This window comes from Leptonotus elevatus, chromosome 20, assembly GCF_054856555.1.
Source record: "Leptonotus elevatus isolate MCC_2025b chromosome 20, RoL_Lele_1.0, whole genome shotgun sequence".
NCBI classification, from domain to species: domain Eukaryota; kingdom Metazoa; phylum Chordata; class Actinopteri; order Syngnathiformes; family Syngnathidae; genus Leptonotus; species Leptonotus elevatus.
This window is the reverse complement of record NC_141258.1, coordinates 10,909,971-10,937,511: the sequence shown is the minus strand read 5'-3', so window position 1 is coordinate 10,937,511 and position 27,541 is coordinate 10,909,971. Positions and strand designations below refer to the sequence as shown.

Genomic DNA, 27,541 nt, shown 5'->3' with positions numbered 1-27,541 from the left:
AATTTATAATTTAATTTATAAATTAAAAATAAATAAATAAATAAATGTATTTAATTTATAAATGACGTAAAAAGCTAACTATATCTTATTGTAGACGTAAGAGCTTAGCACTGAACAATGGAGAAACTCTACAGACTTGAGTTCTTCATATACTTTATTTTCTTTGGAAAGGATGTATAACCAAGCATTCATATAACATATTTTATTCCATATTTCAGTTCACCTGACGACAAACATACAAAACAATGGAGCTTAAAAACGCAGCATCATCACTTCTAGTTTAATGGCATTTGTTGGTCTTGATGTGCAGATAAGAGGAAGAGGAGGAAGTGGGTGTATAAGGCATTGAGTCACGGGAGTAGACGGGAGAAATTAGGACATTTGATTGTCTGGGTGGGGGGTGGAGGGGAGAAAATCACATATTTCCAGGGCAACTGCAGCATCCAAGACTTTCTCCATTGGTACCATTTGGACCTCTGCATTACACATGAGAGCGCGAGAGAGAGAGCGAGGGAGAAGAATCTTGTCCATTAGATAAAATATTTGTCCCACACGTCACTACCGAGGTGACAACATTGTGTTCTCAGCTCAGTGGGGAGTTAAAAAAAAGAAAAGAAGAAATCACGGTTTCATGGCCTGTGCTCATGTGCAACATCAGCTTCAGACACAGAGGCATTTTTACAGAAACAAACCATCCGCTTACATTCATCACCACACTCTAAAAAAAGGCAAAAATACTGACTGCTTGAGGCTCGGGGAGGGCAGCTAACCCCGTTACTTAGACTCGAAGCAGCCCCGAAAGAACCGCGAGAGAGCGCCCTGCTACACCATGACAGGCTCACAACACCTTCCTATGACATCCCTGAAAAAACAAGACAGCTTCTCGGAAATACTGCAATAATAAAATAAAATAAAATAAAAAAGCACTTCATGGGAATCTGTTTTTATTCAATATCCATGATGTTAAGCTTAAGCTGAATATCAAGGATAAATGAATAAATCTTCTCCATACGGTACATCTACAATGCTGCCATCCTATTAAGGCCTTATTTACATGTACTGACTGCACTAAGTGTGTAGCCAAGGGAATGTGTGTTTAAACTTGGTAGGTAAATAAATACAAGAGCAAGAGGAAGGATGGAAGGAGAAAAAAAGTTAATTGAGCATTTGAGATGACTGGAAACCTGCAGTCACCGCTAAGTTTTTGGTTCCACCCGTTTTGTCATTTCATGTTCTAAGGCCATTTTCAACATTAAAACAAACACTTAACTCCTCAAAACAAAATCCCAAAGTAGCTCATCATCATTTTTTGTTTGCCAACTAACTCCAATGTTAGTTTGGCAAGAACTACCACCTAAAATGGAGGATTTGCGCATGGATGTTTGGTAAAATATTTGGAAAGTCGGCACACAAATCCCCCAAAATCAGCAGAGCAGTGCGGGAGTGTGTGCGTGTGTAAATAAAAAGAGGCCGTGTGCGTCCTTCCTTATAGGACGGTGCTCTCACTCTCCAGCTCGCAGTCTCTGGGAGGCGGCGGCGAGGAGACCGGCGCCGGCTGCAGGTCCGCGTTGAACTCTGGCACCAGAGTTCGACTCAGCCCTTTGAAGGTCATAGCTGGGTCTGATGACAAGATGCCAAAATTAGTTAACGCGTGATTCATGAGACAAGACGTTGCGTGTGAGTCCACCCGTGCGCATGTTTCAAATTCAAACAATTCATGCCCATGTGATGTAAACAAAAAGCCTCCTAATGCCAATCGTGGAGAAAGCCCTTTGGACATTTATTCGATATTCTTGATAATTTCATTTAATGCACTAGTAGTGTTATTTCCACTACTAGTGCACAATTAAGCCATATTAGCCTAATGGTTGTGTTTCTAGTACATCCAGTGAATCATAATTTCCCAAGGGCTTCACTGCTCAGCACAGGGAGTTCTAACAGCAGGTGGCGCTGCTGGCTTTGTGGTGACAGCAAGCAAAGACAAGTGAGATGAATGGAAAAAGAAAAGTGCAATGGATGTAAGATGAATTTTGTGTTGTAGACTATTTGTAAATGCTATATTTCCTCAGAGTGGCCAGGTAAAATATAAATCTATATTTTTTAGATCATGCACCGCTTCTTAGTGCGTTTAAAAACAAAATGTACACGGACGGGAAAATTTCACTTTAAAAGTTCTGTTTTTAGGCTCGTCACACAAGGAAGTGGTGATGAACTTCTCTTTCCCCCCAAAATATGTGTCTGAAAATAAGAAATCTAAAAATTTATTAATTCCCGTTACCTAGTGGAACAACCTGCTTTTATTTTCCTGCGGGGAAAAAATAAGTCATCATTTTGAGTTGTGGCATGTACTGTATTAATTCGTACAATTGTTGATTTGGGCACCAATATATATAATGTATCTATTTTTCAATAATATATTTTTTAATAATAAAACAACGCAAAAATACATACTCTATAATTTGATTGAGGTCAGTACTGAACTTAAAAAAAAAAAAAAACAGTAAAGATTATTTAAATAATAATAATAACAACAATATATTGACATAAAACAAACATTTGAATTTAAAAAGTACTACACAAAAGCGGAGGGACCGGCCTGGCCCGCGTGAATCTGAAAAATCTACGCCCGTAGAAATGCACATTGCAGGAGAAAAATAATAATAATAAAAAAATAATAATATTGGGAAAAAACTGCCAATTTGCGAATCCACAATGTATGTATGTGGGGGCCCAGTGTATATGTTTTTTTAAATACAATAAAAATATACACTGTTTACTCCATGATTAATAAAAAAAAGAAGAAGAAGCAACAACAATAATAATAATAATTATTATTATTATTTAATATAATAATAATAATAAGTTATTTAGCATGGAGGGCATTATCAATAAAAAAAACATAAAAAAAAAATATATATATTTTTAAATAATTAATAACCACATGTATGTGGGGGTCCAGTGTATATGTTAAAAACAAAAAAATAAATAAAATACAAACTAATTAGTGTGGAGACCACTAATTAAAAAAATAATTAATTAATTTAAAAAACGTTTTTTTTTAACTGTACTGTATATATTATATACATACAGACTTGTATATTAGTCACTATTGAGGAAATACAGTACATGTGAGGGCTGCACATGATTCATACTGACGGCACTACAATTCCAAAACAAATATTGACCCATTTGCCACACTCGGTTAAAAAGCCAAAAAAATAATACTTTTCAAAAATACAAGAGTCTCTTTAAACGGCTCCACTTTTTCAAATGAGTGAGTTTGATGAGTCATGTGCAGCACGGCGCTTTGCATGTTTGCCTTTGACACGTGATACATGACGAAGTGACAGCAGGCGGTGTCGAATGGCCGCAGTGACACAAAGTGCACGTCAGTGAACTACAAACCTCTCACACGAGCTCCTTTACCCTGCAGAGGTGTTACAACGCACACGTGACCATTAGTAATCGAGTGGGAGGCGAAACGATGACGTTAGGAAAGTCGCTCACCCATCATCTTGTAAGCGCTGGCGAAGATCCCGTTGGTGTCGCTGGTGACGGGGTTGGGCTGCGGGGGCGGGGGCATGCTGGGTCTGTTCCTGGGCTTTGGCACGGGCCGCGGCCGGGGCAGCGAGCCTGTCTGGTAGAGGGACGGCGAAGCAGGGGTGACTTGAGCACCATCCGGGCCGGGAGGAGCGGCTGGCGGCGGAGGGGTATCCGGAGGGGTGGGGGAGTCCGGCGGCGATGGGTCGGCGCTCAGAGGATCTGCGGCGAGTGGACTGGGAGAACTGGCTTGTGTCGGTGGCTCCGGGGGCGGGTGGCTGGGGGCTTGGATGGGCGGCTGGTTACTGGAGTGGCGCCGGGGCGTGCTGTGCTGCTGAGAGTTGGGGGGCGTGGGGGAGGTCGGGGAGTGGCCGGAGAGGGGTCGGGATGGGTGGGTTGAAATGGAGGGCTGGCTTGGCGGAAGGTTTGGCGGCTTGGGGGGAGCGGGGGCCTGTTTCTTGATAACTGAGGATTGATCAACAACATTGGTTACCTTTTAGACTGTCTCTACTGTCTGTTTAAAATGGAAGTCAACCTTAAACATTTATTGACAAATATGTTATATGTGACCTCACTAGTCTAAACATGACATTCTGATTAATATTACATTTGTGGAATATAAATTATGAAGCAAAATCAAGCCGTTTTTATCCATCTTGCTACTTGCTGTCAACTGAAGATGACATCAATGTTGCTCAGGGCTCAGACAACGACCAATCACAGCTCGCCTGTTTTCTGAAGCCGAGCTGTGATTGGTTGTTACCTGAGAACTAAGCAACAACAAGTGACAAAATGGCCGACCCTGAAATGGATAAAAACGGCTGGATTTTGCTGCTTAACTCATATTTGACTAACGCAATATTAACCAAAATATTGTATTTAGACTAGTAGGGCTGCATAGAACATATTGTAAAAAAAAATAATAAAAATGGGTTGACTTCCGTTTTAGTGCGTTTTAGTAAGTTTAACATGTGGGAGGGGTAAAACTAATTTAAAAAAAATTGTTTTCATATGGTAACACCTGACTAGTGATTGTTTTCCTGCTATATGAACTCAGTGTTCTCACCTCGGCGCGTCATAAGCGGACTGGTCCCGGTGGCAGTCTGGCCGGCGGCCTGGCTCCCTGCTCCAGAACCGTTACGTTGGAGGTGGGAGGTCGGTGCGGTTGTGGGGTCTCGAAGCTTTGGGTTGCTTGAGAGAGGGAGAAGAAGGTAACATTTTTTGTTACAATGCAACATGACTAGTTGGCAGACTTTTTGCTGTAAAATGGCGGTTGAATGTTTGTGTCAAGGACCTGTGGTGTGTGTTGTAAATGATATAACAGAAGCCTTCTCTGCCTTCCCAAGGAGTGGCACGAGGTTTGTGAGCGCAAAGTGGGTGTTTGGAGGTATTTCAAGGTTCATCAAGTTTCTACAGCACTTTTTCCTCAGTGTCACGGGTGAGTTGGAACTTCTGAATGAACTAAGAGTTGACTTGGAGGCAACCACAAGAAGGAGTCATGCCCTTGCACCTTTGACAAAGCTACTTTTGAATAGAGTGATTGTGCAGAATGACAGCAGACATGTCGTTCCTGTAAGATGACTAGTGATGAAAGAAAACACTCACTAGGGATCGGGTTTTGTCAAAGCAAAATGACCGGTTTGATCAAGTTATAAAATCATGTTGTCCCTCACCCTCCCCGACAGCAGCCGAGGCAATCAGGCAGCTCTTACCTTAGCTCCTCCGTGTTCTGCGCCAGAAGCTGCTGAGCGGCAGCAAGCGCGGCGAGACCCTGTGCCAAGTTATGGGGGCTGTCGGGCGCCGCCGCCCCCGGCGGAGCTTGCGGCTGGGGCTCGGCCGAGGGCAGCGGGACCTGCCCGGCGCCTTGTCCCTGCCCCGGAGCCTCCACGGGGGGTAAAGGGGGTTGGAAAGCGGGTGAGGTGTGCTGCTTTCTACCTAAGGTGGTACTGCCTCTACGGAGGGTGTGGTCCGAGTGCTTGTTAGAGGTGCTACTGGGAGGGAGGGCGGCGGTGAGAAAGCCAAGGAGACAAACACAGAACACCACAGGACTGATCAGAAGAGCAATGATTACACCAGAAGAAGAATCATTTTAAATCCAGACAGTGTAAGTGAGATTAGCACCTAAACACCGGAAACATTTTACATACAGTTAAATGTGAAGAAATTATATTAGTCCAACAGTCAGGAAGCAAAATCAAAGCCAGGAAAGCCAAACATTAAATGCGCTTTAAAGAACGGAAGGAGACAACAACACTAAAAATGTTTACTTGTCTTTGCGGCTTGTGTCTGTCTCGGGTCCCACCAAACTGCCTGGTCTCTTCCTCTCAATAGTGCCACTGTCATAATCCAGGTGATTGTTGTGGTTAGATGAGGGGACAGGCATTGCGAACATGCCAGACACATTGAAGTCCACATCTGCGAGATGAGAGGGAAGATTGACACAAAAAAAATCAAAAAAATCAGTGTTGCCGTTAGGGGTGTCAGGCGATTAAAAGTTTTAATCGTAATTAACCGCATGACTTCAACAGTTAAGTCACGAGTAATCGCAAATTTTATATCTGTTCTAAATGTACAATACAATGTACAATAAAATATTTTTTCTAAGTTTTCATACTGTTAACATAAAAGTGGGAAAATTGTTTTTAAAACAGAGTGCTGTGCCAACATTGTCAGATTTTTTAAAACTTTGGAACTCTCTTAGTATTTATGTGATCTCTTGAACTATTTGGAAATAAAAAGATACTGTATAACTAAAAAAAGAAATAAAGAACTAATTTAATTTTGTGCACATACAAATTATTATCAACATTAATTGTCTTCCTCTAAGCTAATAGTAAAGCTCTTAAAAATAAATAATATTAACTGAATTTTAAATAAAGTTTTCAAGTGACTGACGTGATTCTCGGTGGCATATGACAAGTTGGGTCGACCCATTCTGGTGTGGGTAAGATGATGCTGGGTTTTTAGGACACTTAAATTGAATACCCTATTAAATCAAAAAAATAAATTTTATGAAATTATATTTTTCTGAAATCTTTACATATTTTGGGAAATATATTTTAATATCTCCAGTACCAATTGGAGTGCTTTCTCATACCCCCATTTGAGAACCACTGCTGTAAAAAAAAAAAAAAACGAGTGCGATATTGATTTGTGTGTCATTTTTCTGCCACTAGATGGCATAATTGCATTGGTAAGACATTGGTGGCTCAGTGCACTTTTCTTTTCATATTAAGAGCTATCTAATATTGAACATGAAGTAACTTGTGAAATTCTGCACATTTTACTAATTGTAAAATACAACTTGACCCCAGTCTCCACAAATATATGCATCATTATTTAATTTATTACTGCAAAATTTTGACGTGGACGTGTCTGCTGCGTTGCGACTGGAATTCCCCCCATTACAGGCTTGTAAGTAATGGGTGGTCATTAATCGTGCGTTAAAAAAAAAATTGTGCCGTTAAAGGAACTTTAAATTAACTCAAAATGAACACACTAATTTTGACACCCCTAGTTGCCATATGCATGAGATAAATTATATAAATTTCAGTATTCCAGGCCTTGCCTTAAAGTTGAATTTTCTGTTTTTCTAGGGTTTCTGCAAATTCGGACCAATAATAGCCAGGGTTTCCCCCAGTGCGTTATAGGCCTGGTGGTCTGCCTGGCTTTCTTGCCACCCCCCTACCCCGCCCCAGGCAACAAATAGGATTTGGCAGTTGTCCATCTCTGGTGTCAAATAACTAGATACAAACTTCTCTGGGACACAATGAAGGTTGTGAAGAGATAAAACCCTGAATTTACCCTCGGGAAAGAACCAGTCAGCATGTTGGATGATGGGTTCGATTATAGACACCACATGCACAGATGTAGCTGCAGCCATCTCTGCCAAACTCCTGGGTGTCCATATGAGGGGGAAAAGAACATAAAAAATTCTTAACATTTTTATGAAGTAACCTAATACACTTATTTTCATTTTCATGGACACCAACTCACCCTTCAGTCTTGGCCCAGAGCAGATTGGGTCCAAGCACAATGGCAATGTTGCTGGGAGTCATTTTATTTACCTCGCTGTCCTGAGCCAGTTTAGCAAGGAACTTCACCAGATATCTACATGTCAACGACAACATCAGACAAGCTATACAAATAGATACTTTAAAGAATATATATATATAAAGAATTGTTGGAATTGAGGTTACCTCAGGTTTGTTTTGTTGTTCTTTGGTAGCTTATCGCATACAAGCCAAAGAGCCTGAAGCCTCTTGTCTGGATCTGATAAACTGCAACAGAAAACATAAAAAATATTATTTCATTTATTATAATTTTTACTTTACACACTTTTTTTTCTGTTTTTTTGTCATTGGAAGCTTGACAATTATTTATTTTTTTTAATGTGTTAGAAACATGACATTAATTTGTTGTTTGTTCCAACATAGGAGCCTTGCCTGCATGCTTGGGTCCATTCATCATAAAGCAGATGGGTCATTAAAGGTTCAGGGAGTTCCCTCAAGTAGGACTTCAGTGCTCCTGAAATTGCACGTACACAAATAATTCAGGTTTCTGTTACAAATAGAGTTCTGGTTTGGGGTCATACCAGCAACAGCATGGGGGTCAGAGTAGAACTCCTCCAATTGTGAGGTGGAACAATCCAGCGCTGCCTTGAGCTTCTTTAGCTTGGATGCCCCAGCTGCAATTCTGAATAGACCCTGAGACACACACAAAATGGTCGCCATGAGCGCTTGAAAACAACAACAGTGTTGAAACTCATTCTTGTACAAAACACTGCTAGAAATCGGAATTATGAGCAGGAACCCGTTTGACTCTATTGTATTCTAAATTTGTTTTTAAGAGAGGACATCTCCACCTTTGCATCAATCATCATGCTGGTGAAGGGGCCAACTAAAGGAATTGCGTAAAAGTTTCCCCTGTTTACACTTGGAATATCCGCTCATCTCTGGCAACCTACATGTGAACAGTCTATTTTAAGCTCTCGGTTAGCAGAGCTGTTAATCACGTCCACGGTTCCGTGTGAGTTTTAATGAGCTGTGTCAGCACTTCTTTTAATCAAGGCAGCAAAACGAACCGGTGAGCAGTCAGGTTTTGAGCAAACGTGAAGTCATTCGATGCAGAGGGGAAATTAACTGGCGGCAAGATCATCTTTAAACAATGAAAGTGCAGAGCTACCATCTGTTGTGTTTTAAATGATCTGATGACGATTTTCTTTTTTTTTTAGGTCACAAAACAATTGCTAAATGCGACACAGGTGGTTTTAATAAGACAAAGGGAGAATTTGTCTTAGAAAGGGGAGGACCAAAGGTAATTTGTGAGTGGAAACCAGGAATAAAATTAAGGGAAAATAGACATTATCGAAAAATCCTGCAATTTAAGATACACAAAGTGGGCTTCATTCAACAGCTGGCATTCATGCTCATCTCATTTAATTGCCAATCAATTAACTTTAAAGTGTTTAGGGTGTCGTACCTAAAGTCGATTGTTCACTGCCCTTGATGAAAATGTAACATAACATTTAATCGCCAGTTTCTTTTGGCTCCATTACCTCTTCTTTCATGCCAGTCTCTAATAGCATCATGACACAGGCCTCTATGGGCAGTGCGATCTCCCTCCCACTCCTTTTCAGGTGTTCATCAAGCGCGGTGCCAAATGCGGGCTTCTCAATCCATGAATCTGAACACAAAATGTGAAATTCCACACAAGATGCACTGTAAACACTTTTGACATCCTGATTCAATTACTACCGTTTTTTTTATCTAAAGACACATAAAACAACGATATCTAACATTTGACTGTCACATTGGTGTGGACTGGAATTGGTCTAGGCAGCAGATTTGTGGGGTCAACAGTTTAGGTGAAGTGATAAGTCAGCAGGACTGATTGTGCACATGTTTTGTGTTTCAGCTTGTGTCAGATATTGTGCAAATAGGCTGTAGTGGGTGCAATGTGTATGGATTGACTAGCATGCATACTGAGCTCTCATATTGTGTATTATATTAGTGTAAAATAAATAAATAATACATTTAAATTAAAAGAAAAAAACAATTATTTTTATCTGATATATATATATATAAATTATGTTACATTGAGAACATGTGTTTTGCTTTACCTTAATAAAAATGAATATATATTTCTTAATTTTATATATAAAAAAAGAATGAAAAAAGTTATTTTATTTCATGTTACATTGAGAACGTGTTTCACCACATGCTTGCTTTACCTTAATAAACAAATTAATATATATTTTTTAAATTTTATATAAAAACTGAAACCATTTTTTTCCTTTTGTTTCATGTTACATTGAGAACATGTGTGCTTCGCCACATGCTCGTTTTACCTTGCTGAGCCTGGATGGTTGGCAAGACGCTCTCCAGTAAAGTGAGAGATTTTCGATGGTATTCCGCCTGAGCTTCAAGAAGCTACAGGAAGAGAAAAGAAGAAGAGAAAATGATGAGGCCTGCAGAATGAAACTAACCAAACAGGAAAGCGAGCCCGGTCTGCGCTGTGCTTTTGAAGTGACAAGACAGCTGTGGGCATTCCCACGGAATCCATGCAAACACATTTTTTACTTGTCAAGCGTGTTGACTCACTGAACTTACCGTTAAGAAATAGCAGGCATAGTCTCCTTCTTTTGAGAAGAAACTGTACATGTCTGCGGCAAGTTGGTCCTAGGAGGAGAAACACAGGGTACTAGTTATTAAATATTTCAAGTGGCACTTGGATTGGTGGGCAGTAACGTGACTATGTGAGACATAAATCCTCCAGTGGGAGAAAATGATGCGGGGGAAACACAAGGCTCTTCCTGGGCAGAAAATCGGACATGCATCCTGCAGCATGGCGACACTAAAACACGGCAATGACCACTCGCTCCAGACACATGCGCACGGGAGCTGACAGAGCATTTTGAGACATCCGCGTGCGTCAGCAAACTGGGTCGGATGGCCCAAAAGGTCTTGGAATGTTCACTCGCTGCTGTAATAACTTTTTCGCAGTTGAAATGTTTGGCCAGGCCCACACAGGCTATAAAAGACCGCCGGCCTGCATATTCGTTTAAAAGTCACCTGATCTACCAGTATACAAGGTCTGTACAAGTTGTCACGTGAACGCTATTTGAGACACTTTAAAAACATTGAAGCGGCTCGTTTCCACACCTTGCAAACTTCCATTTTGTTCATGGCCTCGTCCACCTCCTCCTTGAGAAGGTCAGCCTTGGCTGTCAGTGCTTGAGTATTTGTTCCTGAGATTATTGACTTGGTCGCCTGCAACCATCTGTGTTTGGACACACACACAACAAATATGCACACACTGCATCAGACTGTCTCTATGACACCACAATGTCAACTTTTCATATCCACAGCTAGCAAAGACAAGTAGTTGAAAGGGACAGTGAGTGATCCCTAGCGCCTTCTAGTGGTGAACTAATAATTAATTCATTTTAATAACTGACTGTTTATGTCAATAGTATGCAAAAAAAATCTTCTATCGCATAAACTTTTATTTTTATTTTTTATATATAATCGTAGGTCTACTAGCTTTTTTTTTTTTTTACTACCTCCTCCCGCTAGCTCTTGTTAGCCACTCCAGCCTATGGCTCCGACTAACTCATGCTAGGCTGCTCCGGCTCATTCCGGCTCGCTCGGTCTTTTGGCGTCGCTCGCTTGGCTTCTCAACGGCTGCCTGGCGTTCGTCGAGATGCTCGTTTGCTCACGCAAAATAAGAATTGGTGCTATGCTTGCAAAATGTGGTCACTAATGCTATTCTTTGACCATCAGATGGCGCTAAGGACTGCACACTGGGTCTTTTAACTCATTCAACCCCAAAAACGTATAAATATGTTTAATACTGTACTTTGTCCTTCTAAAACGTATTTATAGGTTTTTAATGTTTTTTTTATGCTAGAGCATACAGAAGGCTTTGATGCAGCTTCTGACCTGAAGGGGTTGCTTAAAGCAATGGTAGTTATTACAAAGAAAGGGCCTGCAGGTGGCAGCAGAGTATAAGAGATCAGCCAGAGCCATGTTGCAAAGGGGTCTTTTTCCCAGTGTTTTCAACAGATTTGTGAATAATGATGAAACTTAGCTATATTCTAATGCTAATTGCAGCAAAACGGAAACAAATACAAATGTACATTTTTTCCTGATGAAAGAAGAGACTCTAATGTTTCTTTTTGTAGGTTTTTCCCATGCATTTATTGCAATATAACAATATTCTGTGGGCCTTGCAAAATCCGTCAAAATCCAGCAAAACAGCCGGGAGTGCTTCCGTGAAAATGCCTGGGGGTGAATGAGTTCATATTTATCTACTAAATGACAACCTGACATTTAACTTATTGACTGCCAATCCAGTAAAAATGGACTTTGGACATCCTTAGCCGTCAATGGCAGTGAATGATATTGTGGATGCCAACCACTATGGAACCAATATGATGAACCTGTTTAACCAATACCTTGATCATTATACAGATAATTACTAAACAGTGATGAGACACACCTAGCTCTGGCAGAATCGTAGTCCAGCACCAATTTGGCCAACTGCTTCCTCTGTTTCAGAATGTTGGGGATGTCCACCTACAACACACCAAAAACAACACAAAAATGAATATTCCTTTTGTTACTGTCAAATGTTACTGCTTTTATTGTTGTTTTAAACAGGTGTTCGGTTTCTGACCTCTGCGAGCTGGCTGAGAGGATCCAGGACGTCTTTCTCTATCTGTAGCTCATGTTGCATCAGTTCAGATGCCAGACGACTTTCTGCGTCCCCGCACACTTCCATCATCTTCCTGTCAACACATATCGGTACAGAGGAGAGGAGGGTTTTTGCAATTTCATATTTGCATTTTCGTGAAATAGTTGAGAAAGCATCATACATTAAAAGACGAGGTGATGCACTCTCTCTTCCTCATTATTACCAGACAAACATGTAACTGCTAACTACTTTCAGAACCGTGAAAAGATGTTTACATCCCGTTTTGTGAATTTCACTTGAGCATTTTGAATGAGCCCGTGCTTCAATGAAGACGTTTACAGCCCCATTATCTGAAAATAAGATAAATGTGTGACCTCATCATCCACACTCCCCAAGGAGCATCTGGCCTGCACTCTACTCGCCACTAAAGAGGAAAAGATTATCTGAAGTGTCAATCAATGAGCAACTCACCCTATTAAAGAGTCTTCACCCAGCTGGTTTCCACCTTCCACCATAGCCTGGGACAACGCCGTCAGGGGAAGCTTTTTCTGTGGCGGATATGTTTGTGCGGAAGAGAGGCGGATGCAAACAATGTTTAGTCACAAAGTGAGGCACTTCAAAATAAGCAGCAGTCCATGTTTCTATTCAAAAGCGTGAGGTTGAGGCCAATGGAAATGTCATCAAGACTTTCCATTGAGCGAGCAAGAGGGGCATTCACAAAGTCAGGAAGAGGAAGTGAGCTTTCTGAGAAGAGAAGCTAGATGGGATACAAGGAGACAACCAGGTGAAGTGAATTTAGGAAATGCAGTGTTTATTCCAAGCACCTTTAACACAGGCAAGTTGTACAAAATGCTCCTAAATCGAATCTAAGGAAGAAAATACGACCCAAACAGTCATGCGAAGATTCTAGTGAAAGTGAAGAGCTAAAGAGATGTAATGGAACAAGTGGTTTGGAACAGGCCAAGGAGGTGGAATACACTTTGTTGTTTTATTTTTTTTACCTGACCATTTCCTGTATAGAGGCGTGGTACGGACTGTAGTGCATGTTGGGTTGTGTGGGGCAGAAAACAGAACATACACATTACGTCGACTGGGATATTTCAAAGTCAGATTTAGTGAACAACGTAATGGTTTAAAGTTGCCTTGTAAATAATTTACTCATTAGTACAATTATTTCAACGTAGGCGGTCACCAAGCTTTTTGAAAATGCGACTAGTACTTCAGGTACTGACTGATGTGAGCTCGTGCTGTCACCATCGAATATTTTTATGATCAATTAATCTATCAAGCCGAAGCCAGCTGGGATAGGCTCCAGCGCCCCCCGCAACCCTTGTGAGGACAAACGGTTAAGAAAATGGATGGATGGATCTATCAATTATTCACTCGATTAATCAACTAATCAGATTCATTTTCATTTTGCATTCAAGTGTATTACCAGTTCAGTCATTGTTTTCCAAAGTAAAAACATGTTTGTAAATGTCTTATTTTGATTAAACACAGAAGATAATCAGTTTTCTTTCATGAAGGACTACAGAAATCAGTGAACAATTAATGTTGATATGCTGAAATCAATTTTAAATTTAAAAAAAGGCTCCAAACTCAATTATTAAAATAGTTGTCGATTAATCGATTAATTTGACAGCTCTAATGTGAAGGCTTACTAATTTTAATGCACTCTTCAGAAATAACAAATTATTTTTAATGTCATTTTATATAGAATTTACTAAATGACAATGACCCATCACCGGTGAGCTATTTTTAGAACAGGCTCGCGGGCTACTCGTCACCTTGTGCTACCTGGTGCTAATGAGCACCATGTTGGTGACCCCTGGGTTAGACCAAAAGTGGACTCACATGTCGTTTCTCTGCATCTGCGCCAATGTGTCCCTGCAGACAAGAGACCATCTTCTTGTGTGTGTTGTGGGACACCACACGCACCAACTCCATCCGCCGCTCAATCTGTTCAACAAAATGTAGATATACATTTATTTCAGTCAGCATAACTCTCAAATCAAGCAGTCAAACACATGTCAACAAAAATTATTTATAGCTGATTTGAGCTTCTCCAACTCCACAGAAACAACCACCAACAAATGCTGAAGATTCTTAAAAAAACACAATTCCAAATGATTGAAATATTACATATGTCATTTATATATCATATAAATAATTTAGGTCCCAGAATTGACTCTTGCGGAACTCCAGTGTCCAAGTGTGGACTTAAGGGACCTGCCTGTACAAACTGTGGACTATATTTTTTGTAGTTATTATTAGTCCTGTCAAGCGATTAACTTTATTAAACTAATTAATCGCACAATTTTCCGTAATAAATCACGATTAATTGTGATTAATCACATTTTTCTACTTCTGCTTCTACTTTTTTCTTCAAAGCTTGTAAAATAATCAAATAGAAAGTACAATTTAGAATAAAAAATAGCTTTAGATAGCTTTAATAGTGTTCTTTGATGCTTGAATAGAATACTTCTGTAAAATACAACTGTTAAACAATTCTCAGAACTTCTCGCTTACAGGTTTGCTTACACTCCATCAGCATTCGTTTGTGAAGCCCCGTGGAGGAAACTTGAGCAGGAAGTTTTACTCTGAGATGATACGCCAAAGGCATACAACTAATATGCTATTTAAATTTGTCTCTGCAAAGTGTGCACATTAATTGAAAGTTCTCCAAAAAGCATCAAGCAAGCAAATCAGAAAGTAAAACTACTTATAGTATATAGTCTATGTTTATTCATCTTCCCACCAGTGACTCCCAAGTTTGCCTGCACACTGAGGTAACTGAGTTAATTTTTTTAACGCTTTAATTAGGGCCCGACTGAGTAATTGTCCGCCGATTATAAATCGGCCAATTTGTGGTCTTCAAACATCGGCCAAAACAATCGGCCAATTGGGCCTAATGGCCAATTATTTTCCCCTTCCTATTGAATAAAAACGAAGTTTCTGAGGCTGTTAAAGTACCCTGAATGCACCATTTTTCTTGCTTAGCATTAGCAAATAGCAAGTATGTAGCATATGTTATTCTGGTTATTCTCTTGTCCCTAAGCGTCTTTTTAAGTTGTTTAATGACACCATAGTTGGAGCTAACATTAAAATTAAACGCACGACGTTAAGAATTACATCCACTGTATATTTAAATACAAACCATGCTTTGGTTTTAAAACATCGCTAGCCTAGCGTTAATGCTAAAAGCGAAGGGAGGAGCCCATTCAAATTCTAACAGGAAGTTAGCATCAACGTCGGGAGTGTTTTTCCTTCAAATAACGAATATCCACACACAAGTCTTGTGGGAACACATACCCATAGGTGTGATAACACTACGCAAAGGCACAAATTCTTCCCAATGTGTGAAAATGAATTATATTAATAGAATTGAATCACACCTTTCTTCTGTACTCACTTTAAGTGTGTGCGCCATGGATGCACGGCACCACAGTTAAGGCTTTAATTTTAACAGACCTAGTTAGTTATTATTGTCTTTGTTTGTTTTTTGTTTGTTTTTAATCACTAGCACTGTTAACCCACAACCATAATGAAACAACAGTTTACTGATGGTTAATGAGTTTGAGTTCTGAGCATAGGTTTGATATGCATCTGCCTTGAGGGGAGTTCAGAGTTCAACCGTGATTGATAGGCCTGGTCCCACAGAGCAACGCTGGAATGTTATCTTTAAAGCACATGTCTCATCGGAAGTGCTTCCATAGCAACGGTCACTGTTCTGTGAACAGGGCCGAGGCGTTCATTAGTGTTAAAAAGGCGTTGGGGGTTACACAGGCTTTCTCCTGTCTGCGGCCCGGCAACACAAATCTACTCTGTTTGAGATATAATACTGTCATTGATTAGCTGGTCAATGATGGGAGTCACAGCTATTTTGGTTGGCGGCCAAGTGAAGCTGTGCACTGTCCTTGTGATGCCAGGTGCTTGACTGGGACGGACAACAATTTGCACAGCATTTCCGTAATTTTTTCACAAGAGGATATGGAAAACGCTTTCCAAGTTCACTCCTTTATCTCATAAAAAGCAGCCAGCACCCAAAGGAAGAAAGTCGGGCCTGCAGGGGGAAACAAAGTCGAGTTAAAACAATGTTCCATGAGAACATTGGGGTCTGGAGGGCAAGTGGAGCAGTAATGGAAGGGGGACGAATGCAAAAGGGAGGATCAACCAAATACCAGACAATTGTGTTCCAAAAACAGAACAGAGTCAGAATTCCACAGCAGATATCCGCCTCCATGAGCAGTCTCCCACTGTTCTCGCGCTCTTACGTCACTCGTGACCCATGGTGGCCCCCGGCATTCCCAAAACAGCTGGGTCGAATACAAACTCAGCAAACGCGCACACAAAACACAAGATCTATATAGCCTTGTTGTAACGTTGCTCAGACTGAGCAGAGTTAGTACTTGGCACAAAAACAAGAAGGGGATTCCCTTTCCGCCGCATTAGGAGGAAAAATCACAACAGTATTATGTATTGGAAGTGTTTTGCTTCACTAGGAAATGGTTTCCTTTCAAAACAGGATACAGAGCACCATAGCATCATTTCTGTTATACGCCTCGAAGGGTACCAGCGGGGTGTGTTTCACCCGTTCTGACGAGTTTAACGGGGGTGACAATCCCATGACGTACTACAAGCCAGGGAATCCCAGACTTTGAGAAAGGGGAGCCTGTCCTGTTGCCTTTATTTGTTTATTGGTTTCCAAGACAAAGGTGTGGACAAATTTGGAATGAAAAAAATAACCAAAACATGACTCACTCAGGAAGATTTTAAATGTCAACTCTAATGTGTTTGTACCAGTGCAGCAGAGGTTGGTCGCTAACCTACCAGACTGTTGTCAAGTTTTACAGGAACACAAGATAGCATATTGTGAAAGGGGGCTCCTTGTTCATTACACAGCATTTCTGTGGTCTCCTACTGTGGTCAAGCTGCTATTAAAGAGAAGCAGCAAGGAATGGCAGCTCAGTGGGAGATCGGGTAACAGAAAGATGGCTGGCCAGAACAGTACAGTAAAAGCCAAGACAAGAGTGCATTTATCAAACAAGTATAAATTTACAACCTACAACTGAATTGATGGCTAAATCTTTCCATCCCTTTTCCAGTGCCTAGCCTAGGGCCTAAACCAGATGATGATTTGGGGCAAGGGATGAACTGCATCCTGGAACGGCCATTAGTCAATTGCAGGGAGAGTCTGAATGAAACATTGAGAGGGAACTGAATCCATGCAAAATGGAAATCAAGAATGTTAACCACAACATTTCTAATGGTCACAATTGAGGGCTGTAAGGTGGGTTAATACACCTGAATGTAGTATAGCAAATCGAGCACTGCCCCACTGTCATATGGTGTTCCACAGGGTTCAATTCTGGGGCTTGTGCTGTTTTCATTGTATCTGGGTTCCATCTTAAGAAAACGTGTAAATTCCTTCCACTGCTATGCGGATGACTGTCATCTATGTCCCACTGAGCAAAATCGACGCTTTATCATTGAGACCACTTTTTTCCATTCTGAAGGAAATCTAGATGAGTTGAGAAAGAAATAGAAATAGTGGATGACATTGAGCAATGTGATCGGCTGCTTCATAGTGATCCCATATTGTTTGCTCATTTGCTTTTAAATCCAGGTTAAAAACTTTGCTGTTTTCCTACAGTATACCTTTGATTAAGGTATTTAAAAAAAAAATTAGATCATGGTGGTTGTTGTTTTTTTATTTTTTGAATTTGTCTTTACTCTAAATGTTTTTAAAGTTTGCCGTCTTATGTTTTGATATTGTCAATGTATGTTCTTTTAGTAAATTTTATAAGCTACTTTTGTTTTCTCTATGCTTGTTTATGCTCATAGGTGTTGTCTATTCGTGTGTAAAGTACATTGAGTTGCCTTGTGTATGAAATGTGTTATAGAACTTGCCTTGCCTTGCCAATGTTACTGAGGATGCTATTAGAGCAAAGATCCTATTAAGTGAGTCTAAAGACTCCATGGCGGTTTCTAAAAGTGGCAAAGCAGTCTTAGAGGAGCAGTGAAAGTCAATTGTCAGGCATCATAAAATACAGCCACTTCCTTCCTTTGCCTCAAGGGTTCTGTAATCACCTTTTGTTCATCTTTCAACCAATCGCATCCATGTTACTAAAGCACTTTTGTAGGTATAGAGCCAGGCAAACATGTTTGCTTATGTGTCACTTCCAAAACAAAGTGTGCATTACTGTACTGTGAGTCCTGCTTTCTCAAAGCCAAACCAGCACACTTTGTTTTATTTGCATCTACGACAACACCCATTTGCAGACAAAGACGCTTCATCGCTGGAATGCCTTTGCTGAGCAGCCACTATTTGGCGTCAACCCCACCTGCTTCCTCAAGATAGCTACAGAGGCTGGAAGAACAACTGAACCAGAGGTGTTAACATGCAGAGAGAGAAGTTACACAGTACAGTTACATCAATGAGAGTGACCTCTGGCCAGATGGCTCAGTCTTTGTTGTTATTGTGGAAGTGCTTCACAACTTTCAGTCAACAGTTTTTAGTATCTGCAGGTCACACGTCAAATCAAGCGGTCAGTTTAGTAGTTGTGACCATAGCGTCACTGCTGTTGGGAGAAAAAAATAAATATGTGTGGCCAACACCCCGCAGATGCAGCTTTTCCCTGGATGAGGTAAGACTTGGTCACAGCTCTCCAAACTCAGATTAATGGTTTACCTGTAAAAGGTCATCACTGAGAACTTCTGTTTTCTCCGCTCTGTGGATGAGAAAGAAAAACAAAGGAGGCGATTAGTACTGACAGATAAGGACAGGAGACAGTTGTAGCCATACTTCATTCAGTTGACGTATTTTGATAATATGTGCAGGGGAGTGGACCGAGCTGCAGCAATGCCCGTCTGCACTATGGACTTGAACTCCATGGGAACATTATGTGGTACAAGCAATCTAAACAGGCTACACTAGTCCAGATCAAGAAAAAAAAATGTAAACTAGTAATTTAATAATACACAAATGGAGCAAGCATGGCACAGGTTCAAACAGTGGAGCTCAAACACGGAGTTGTTTCAGCTCCGGTTAGTATGTGATGACTCACGCATGCAGAGCAACAACACAGCAGTGCCTTGCCCGAGCCTATTATTAGTAGACTAATAGTTGGGCCTGGTGAGGTCAGACAGATTAAATTCATTTAAAGGGAGAGGGTACACGAGGAACTAATTCTTGCTTATCAACACCTTCACATTAGCTGATTGCTACTGGTTGGACCTATTGTAACTGATCAAGATGAGTGTAATCGTATTGTTGTGTAATGCTAAGCTTAGCAATGCTTAATGCATAATACTTTATGCAGTTGTTGCATGTATTGTGAAACAATGCTTTGAGAAGAATTGATCATGCATCACACCTAGAGGCACAAATATCGATGCTGAGTCAATTTTACTCTAGACAGAGTGTGTCTGATGCCACTATAAACAGATTAAAAATTACACTTGGAAGAGAGTAAAATATTCGGAGTAAATTTTCCTCCAAGTATTTTTACTATGTAAACATAGTAGAGTTTTTTCCCTCAGAAATTCTAAGTAACCTTTAGATGGAATTTTTTTTAGCATACATTTTACTAGTTTTTAGGGGGGTTTTTTGTTTAAAAAAAAAGGTTACTTATAGGTTGAGGAACAAACTCACTACCTTCAGCTTGGTAGACTGCCACTCTACTACCTGAGCTATGCACCTCCTGTTTGCTAATATCCAAAAGGAGGCAGAAAACATAGTTTCCGATTCCAGCTGACACGAGCGATATACTAACACACAGTAGGAGCGGCATGGCTCGGGGGCTAGATTGGCAGTCTCCCAAGCTCAAGTTGTGGGTTTGATCCTCAACCCTTGAAATACTTTTATCTATCTATCTATTTTACTCTCTTCCAAGTGTAAATTATACTCTGTTTAGAGTGGGACCAAATACTCTATTCAATTATATTTAGAGTAAAATAACATAAAATAAAAAAATAAAAAACTGTTTAGAGTGGGACCAAATAGACTATTTAAAGTAAAATTTACTCTACAGAATTTACTGTGTTCATGTCTGCCTCACTATTCTCCGATTCGAGGTTTGATTCTATGCGGATTTTGCATGTTCTCATCATGCTTGGACGGGTTTTCTGCAGGCACTAAGACTTCTTCCCACATCCCAAAAACATTCATGTTAGGTTCACTGAATAGACTAAATTGTCCATAGGTGTGAATATACTATAAGTGGGAATGGTTGTTTGTCTGTACATGCCCTGCAACTGGCTGGCTAACAATCGAAGCCGTACCCCGCAGCTTGCCCAAATTCCACTGGGATAGGCTCCAGCTACCCGCAACCCTAATGAGGACAGGCGATATGGAAAATGGATCGATGTCTGCAGTGATTCAGTGATTCATTGGACAAAAGTTATGGCTGCTGCATCACTTTCCCTCAACAAAATGAATCAGGTAAGGCTGCTGACTAAAGTAAACCTGTAGACAGCCCCTAGTCTGCAATTTGGGTAACAGGAGTTTCAATGAAGTCTCCCTCACAGACTCGAACTGTAGTAACCTCATCAGAGCAGAGAACAGCTGCTTTCCATTACAAACATGGAGGCAGAGAGCAGGCAGGAACAACGAGACTGACAGAGACAGAGAGGATAGTTTGGGGGTTCCATGGAAAGAAACACAAATACTGAGCTTCGGGATTGGTAGGAGGTTACAGATTGTCAAGTAATGTAAACCCAATGCATGGAAATATTATTTTTTCAGTTGGCGAGGTAACACATGCAGAGCAGAATAATGCACAGAAACAGCACTTCTAGCTCAATGTGGAAAAAAATGCAAAGCACATATTACAGAGTGGGATTCTGAAGCCACAATGTGGGATTCCATGTTTTGGTGTACAACATTCAAACGAGGCATTTGTGTAGTTTGGTTCAATTACTAATTGATGTAGTCATCAAACATGCTGAGCCTGTAACCCTACATTCTCAACTTTGAGATTTGCAAGGTAATCAAGCAAACACGGACTGTACCTTTTTGATGTATTTAAGAAACACATAATACAGATTTGCTGCACCTGCAAAGTAATATTTCCCACCATTGATGAGTTCCTTAAACACACCAATGTGCATCTGAGCCACTTTATAGACACATCAAAACAACAAAAGGGAAACTTGTCATCTCTGGGGTTTTCCTGGCTCAAATTGAGGTGGTATCATCCTGACTATGATGGGTGACTAACGATACCAGGTATCGGCATCGGTGCCCCAGTCTTATTTTAAGGTATCTGTACTCACAACGGCGACCGATACCAGAGGGCGGCCGTTTTACGACCAGGGACAAGAAATTAGAAATTATATGAATACAAAGTTGCCATTAACTTCATGCAATTTTAAGGAAACAATTATATATTGGGATACACAGGTCTTTCTTTAAAATAATCTGTCATTTATGGGTGTGGAATTTTATTTACTAGTGGTATCAGTTGAATAGAATATAATCTTTAATGTCATTGTAACATGTACAACGAAAATTCAAGTGCCAAACCAGTCAGTACTAAAAACATTCACGTCATATAAAACTATAACAGACAATTTATAAAAGATATAAGTTAAATATATCTTTAACAAAAACATCTAAAATATAAAATAAAAAAGTAGCGGTGACTACTTAAGAGTTGCGTATCGGTCAGGCAAAATGTGGTATCGAACATCCCTAATCCTGACCATGCACCATGACGTGCATGTAATCTGTAAATTCAATTGACTCGCTTTCATTTTTTCCAGGCAACATATAATAATTCCATGTTTCAATAAGAATAATAGTTCCAACGAAGATATGACTATTGTCATGTTAAAGCATTCATTCATTATCAGTCACTCAGGCTGGAGGTGGCGAGCAAAAAAGGTGGAGGTGGCCGCCACTGAATTTTGTACACAGGAAAAAAACCTGCAAAGAGTGACACATTACTGAATATGGCATTTTTTGAATGATTATGCTACTGACTGACTACTTGACCACCCTGGGTACCAGTTAGGAATGGTAACCATGGCGACCTACTATCAAAGTGGAAGTATTGGAGTAAGAGAATACCGCCGCCGGAAGCACAATAGAGCTTCTGTTAGCAGACACTCCACACAATCGGCGGGCTGAGGAGTAGGGAGGGTCTTTCTGTTTGCAACAGTTGGCAGCTTGCGGCACACAGTAATGGATACTGGACCTGGATGAAAGGAACTGCGGGAATAATTGAGTGGCTCGGGCCATATAGTTTCCTCTAATGCAACTGATTGTGTGAGCTATCCATCTAGCACTCGACCTGTGCCAGTGCGCAGGGCGTAAAAACAATGCTAATTGTACATATCATATAAACATATCAAGGCTTGGGTCTAATTCATCCACAATGTGAATAAAGAAATGGGTTTCAATGTAATAATAATGATTAAAAAAACAAAACATTTTTGACAGTACTCTTTCTCCTAGTCTCACTTCTGAGTTCCTGACTTAAACAGAAGAAAAATGAATGAAAGAATCTCAAATAGTGTTAGTCATGATCCAGAATTTCCGTCACCATTAATAAAGAACCAAATTAACACATTGCACTACTCCGTTCAGACATTGTCCATTTAAAACTTTAAACAATGCATCAAGGTGATTTTCCAGTCTCACCCATAACACCTGGATGAAAACCAAACTTTTTGCGGCTAAACACAAAGCTGACTCATTTTGCTCGTCAACAGCTGACACGCCTAATTGTCCTCAGGGCAGAGTCTCTGAAAACACCCATTTGCTCTTTATCCAAAATGTGACATTCACTTCATCAGGAGCAAAGCGCCATTCTGACTGAATCATTTGAGACTGAAAAATGTTGAGCGAGGTGGGGCATCAGAAAGGATTACACATAATTGTCTAGCATGTGAGTGAGGGTGGATGGAATTGTGAGAAGATCACTGTTGTGCTGACTAATTGAATGACTGATGTTCCCCAAATGCGATCAACGTGATGCAGCAATTACATTAATGCATGTTTGAAACCACAGGCAAGGCTAGTTGAGATGCAGATCATGTCAATTAAATCCATATAGTTAAGAGGTGATTAAAGGTACATTAGTTAAAAGCTACAACAACATTTTCATACAAATTTTGCCAAGGAAAAACTCACTTATGCAAAGGAAAATGTCTCTTTACGTGATGTAAGCTAACAGACAAAAATACATTGTTCCACAAATTCTTCTTCATATCATGTTTTTCTTGATATTGGTTGTTCTCGTCAACAACTTTTTTTCTTCTTTGTGGTAGGTTTTGAAAAAGACCTGACTGGGACCGGGTGACAAGAGTAGCTTTTCCTTTTATTTGGCGACACTTCAGAATGACATTTCCTGCAACGGTGTCATGAGGCTCACCTAAAAAATAAAAATAGCAAACAAGGTGGGGCCCCACTAACATTAAACTTTAACGTCAAGTAGCGGGCTCCTAAATCCTGCGGGGAAAACGGCCCACCGGGCTGCGAGTTTGAGACACCTATCCTACGCCATCCTCCATGAACTAGGAAGTGGGCTGCTGGGGCCTCCCCCAGCTGTCTTTGGGCAATACACCCTTGACTAGTAACCAATCAATCACATCTATTCAGCTCCATTGTAGTTATAATTGGATTTAAAAGACAAAGACCAAAACAACCATGTAAATCCCAAGCATCTGAGCCAAGGACCAGTTTCTCATAGTTTCACCTCACTGCCGCTCCAAATAAGGTCATGTTTTACGAGCAGACCTGCCGTGTCTCAGGTTCTCTTTCACCGGACTTTACACCTTTACGTCACGTGACTACATCCGAAATGGCAGACGTTCTATACATACATATGACCACTCACATAAACACAGATGTAAAACATGAGGCCGAGGAGTTAATAGACTGCCATCTGAAAAAAAACACGCTCCGTGTATGGAGGACATGCTGCTTGGCCTCCACTTAAGTTTCCCTCCACGCGTCAATCTTGCCAGCTCTGTGTCTCTCACTAGAAAGCAGTAGCCTGTCTTTGGGAGGCAGTTTCCTGTTTGCAAAAGGAGCAGAAGGAGAGATTTCCTCTCTAAGGCCGCATGCTGGACATAGCATTCTGCCTTCGCACAATCACAGGAACCCAGGGGGCAGCCGGCCCGGCCTCGCCACTCCTTGCAGACACGGATATCCAAGCGGGCACCACCTTCACCCCAAAGGTTTGCTCCATGCTTGCCTTGATCCAAGACACGGACATACCAATCACACGGAGGGAAGGAAGGAGACTACTTGTGCATGAATGTAATGCACTCACACACACACACACAGGCATGCGAATGTCTGCTTTCTGCATCAAGTTCCTTTCAGCGTTAATTTACAGCTGGTTTACTATATGAAGGAATATTACGAGTATACCAGCTGCAGTGGCTCTTAAAGGTACTTAGCGAACATTATAAGCGTGCTCTTTAGGTACTGCGTGTCCATAAAAGACAAGAGGGCAAACAATGTATGTGAACGTGTTTTACAATCGAAACGATTTGCAGACATAATACATTAAGTCGTTCTCTTAACCTTGTATGTCATCGAAAGCATTTTTTTTGACGAATATCACTACAGCCTTTAAAAAATATAAATATCTGACAGCTGATAAAATATCAATTTAAAATTGTGTTTACCTCAGGAAACCATTTATTTAAATGTTCAGCCAACTTTATAAGAGATGTTGCTGACCGTGGAAATTCTCTGCACCTTTCCTTTTTGTTTTCTATTACAGCAAAGGTATAATGTGAAAGTTTAACATTTCCGTTTTTTTTTTTTAATGAGTTACCGTAGAAAACTCATGGCATTTACTTGTTTAAGTTTTCAACTTTTTAAGACATACTGATGACCCCCGGAGCTCCGTGAACTTTTTGTTTGAATTTTAAAACAAAGATGTCTATTGCCTAAGATAAAAATAAATAAATCAGATAAATAAAATAAATCAACATTTTGCAAATCTGAAAAGTTGGTCAATAAGCTCCAAGACATTTCAACAAAGTTAAGCATTGAAATTCGTATTTTTAAAAACGTTGACACCAAAAAAAATTCCGTATTACTGAAAATGCATATCGACTCCAAATATCGATTATCAACCTCATTGGCTAATAATAATCGCTACAAAAAATAGACATCAAAATAAATAGTAAATGTTGTCTGGGTTTACACTGTAATTAGCTTCCTATCGGTTATCAAAATGGAACTTCTGACATCCCTGTGATTGACAATCAACCCGTTGAGGTTGTAATCTACCTTTTGTCCAAAGACAGCTCAAATAGGCTCCAGCTCCCCTCGATTCTAAAAAGTATAAGTCTTATAGAAAATAGATAGATGGATCAAACTTTTGGTAAGAAGAATTGCACTACATCCATGCTCTGTGCACACATGAATAAACATTAAGTACTATTAGCACCTTGATTGCATCCCAAATTACTCAGAAAGTTAGTAATGTGTGATGTATCTGTTTATACATGTGTGGACAATTCATTAGGTATATCATCCTGCTGTTGCTCCCATCAAGATGGTACCAGCACTGTGGTGAATTGTTGACGAGATACTGTAAAAAGAAATAAATCCCCACTGTCATTAAACTAATGTGGAAACTAGCAACAAGCACATTTGATAATCCTGCTCGTTTCCATTCACGTGATACTCATTTCACAGCCCCATATAACAAGACTTGACTGTGAAAGAAAGTAGAAAGAAACCACCATATAAAGTCATATTAAGAGTCAGAATACAGTACATACGCTATTTTGCTGAAGAATAAATAATACATAGCGAGATACTTGCCTGCCAACTGTTTGATTGGCGAGCTGCTTCATGCGATTAAACTGCTTCTTCATTTTTGGTTCCGTTACAGTCGATTCCTCCGAAAGTTCACACTTGCAAAAAAATGTTGACTTTGGATTGTCATGAAGTTCGTACAGCCTCTCCCCGTTTTCAACTTTCCCAGCTGTCGCCGTGACAGGGAAAACATGCGCGAGCCATTTGAGCCCAAAGCCAATTAACGATAGTTGGTAGCTTGCTAGCTTCTAAATTAGCCTTTCCGAAGTGCAAATGTCTTCAGCGAGGTGCGACGGCATGGTCCACCAACGTGCTTTTTCGCGATATTTCCGTGCGTGAAAGTGGCGAGGAACAGCCGTGGAGCAAGTTTCACCGGCTCCAGCGACCTTTCATCACTGTCGGCGGGACCGGACGGTCCCCGGTTGGTGTTCGGTTGCTGACACCCGCTAGCCGACAAGCTAACGCTGCGTTCGCACAGTCGGGAGTCGAGTAATCCGTCAAAGCGCTTTCTCACAGTTTGCAGGAGAGAGTGAACTCGGGAGAGAGAGAGAGAGAGAGAGAGAGAGAGAGAGAGAGAGAGAGAGAGAGAGAGAGAGAGAGAGAGAGAGAGAGAGAGAGAGAGAGAGAGAGAGAGACACCCACTGTCGGAGAGAGAGAGAAAGAGAGAGAGAGACACCCACTGTCGGGGGGGAGAGAGAGAGAGCGGAAGTTACGTCACTGTATTGTCATGGTATTCCAGTTTTTTAAATTGGTATGTTCCCCACATTTTTGTCATTCAGCTACTAAAGCAAATTTCGGCTGATTTCAAATCGTTCTACAGTCGATAGGACATGCTTGGCTATTTATTCATTATTACAGATTTACTTATATTTATTTATTATTTTACACATTCCAAAAGTTTTTCTAAGAATTCCTCAACAGCAATAAAGTGAATTAGATAGATAGATAGATAGATAGATAGATAGATAGATAGATAGATAGATAGATAGATAGATAGATAGATGGATGGATGGATAGATAGATAGATAGATAGATAGATAGATAGATAGATAGATAGATAGATAGATAGATAGATAGATAGATAGATAGATAGATAGATAGATAGATAGATAGATAGATAGATAGATAGATAGATAGATAGATAGATAGATGTGCTCATTCAAATCACTTTGGGAACTACTTTCAACGCCCTGCGATTGGCTGGCAACCAGTTCAGGGTGTACCCCGCCTACTGCCCGAAGCCAGCTGGGATAGGCTCCAGCAACCCCCGCGACCCTTGTGAGGACAAGCGGTACAGAAAATGGATGGATGGATGGAACTACTTTCAACATTCCAAGAGTTCCCGCATTCCCCGTTTTTACAGTAGAATTCTCAAATTTTCCACAATAGGATATTATTATTCTACATTCTTCCTTCCTCTTTTATTTTTTAATGGATCAAACCATTTCAACTTGTAAATATAATTTTAAACTATATACTATTACAGTACTGTATACAATTATTATTATACAATTT

The 27,541-nt window shown here is 40.4% G+C and overlaps 1 protein-coding gene across 5 annotated transcripts; it reads right to left on the bottom strand.

Moving 5' to 3' along the window:
* Window positions 1–136: 136 nt before the first annotated feature.
* arhgap17a (Rho GTPase activating protein 17a) lies at window positions 137–26,576 on the bottom strand. 5 transcript variants are annotated; one of them, XM_086064558.1, is made up of 22 exons: window positions 26,033–26,576; window positions 18,929–18,968; window positions 14,092–14,196; window positions 13,239–13,271; window positions 12,709–12,785; window positions 12,220–12,331; window positions 12,043–12,119; window positions 10,704–10,821; window positions 10,152–10,220; window positions 9,890–9,971; window positions 9,098–9,225; window positions 8,135–8,246; window positions 7,986–8,067; window positions 7,740–7,820; window positions 7,537–7,650; window positions 7,345–7,436; window positions 5,808–5,955; window positions 5,253–5,531; window positions 4,607–4,731; window positions 3,508–4,005; window positions 3,406–3,427; window positions 137–1,620 (listed from the first exon to the last, which is right to left on the bottom strand). In XM_086064558.1, the coding sequence occupies exons 1-21, from the start codon at window positions 26,083–26,085 to the stop codon at window positions 3,423–3,425; spliced, it is 2,430 nt and encodes an 809-aa protein (XP_085920684.1). In that variant the 5' UTR covers window positions 26,086–26,576; the 3' UTR covers window positions 137–1,620; window positions 3,406–3,422. The 5 variants fall into 5 exon arrangements, with proteins under 5 accessions (XP_085920684.1, XP_085920681.1, XP_085920682.1 ...); XM_086064555.1 differs by lacking the exon at window positions 3,406–3,427; XM_086064556.1 differs by lacking the exon at window positions 3,406–3,427 and having other exon boundaries at window positions 5,253–5,528.
* Between the last annotated feature and the right edge of the window lie 965 nt (window positions 26,577–27,541).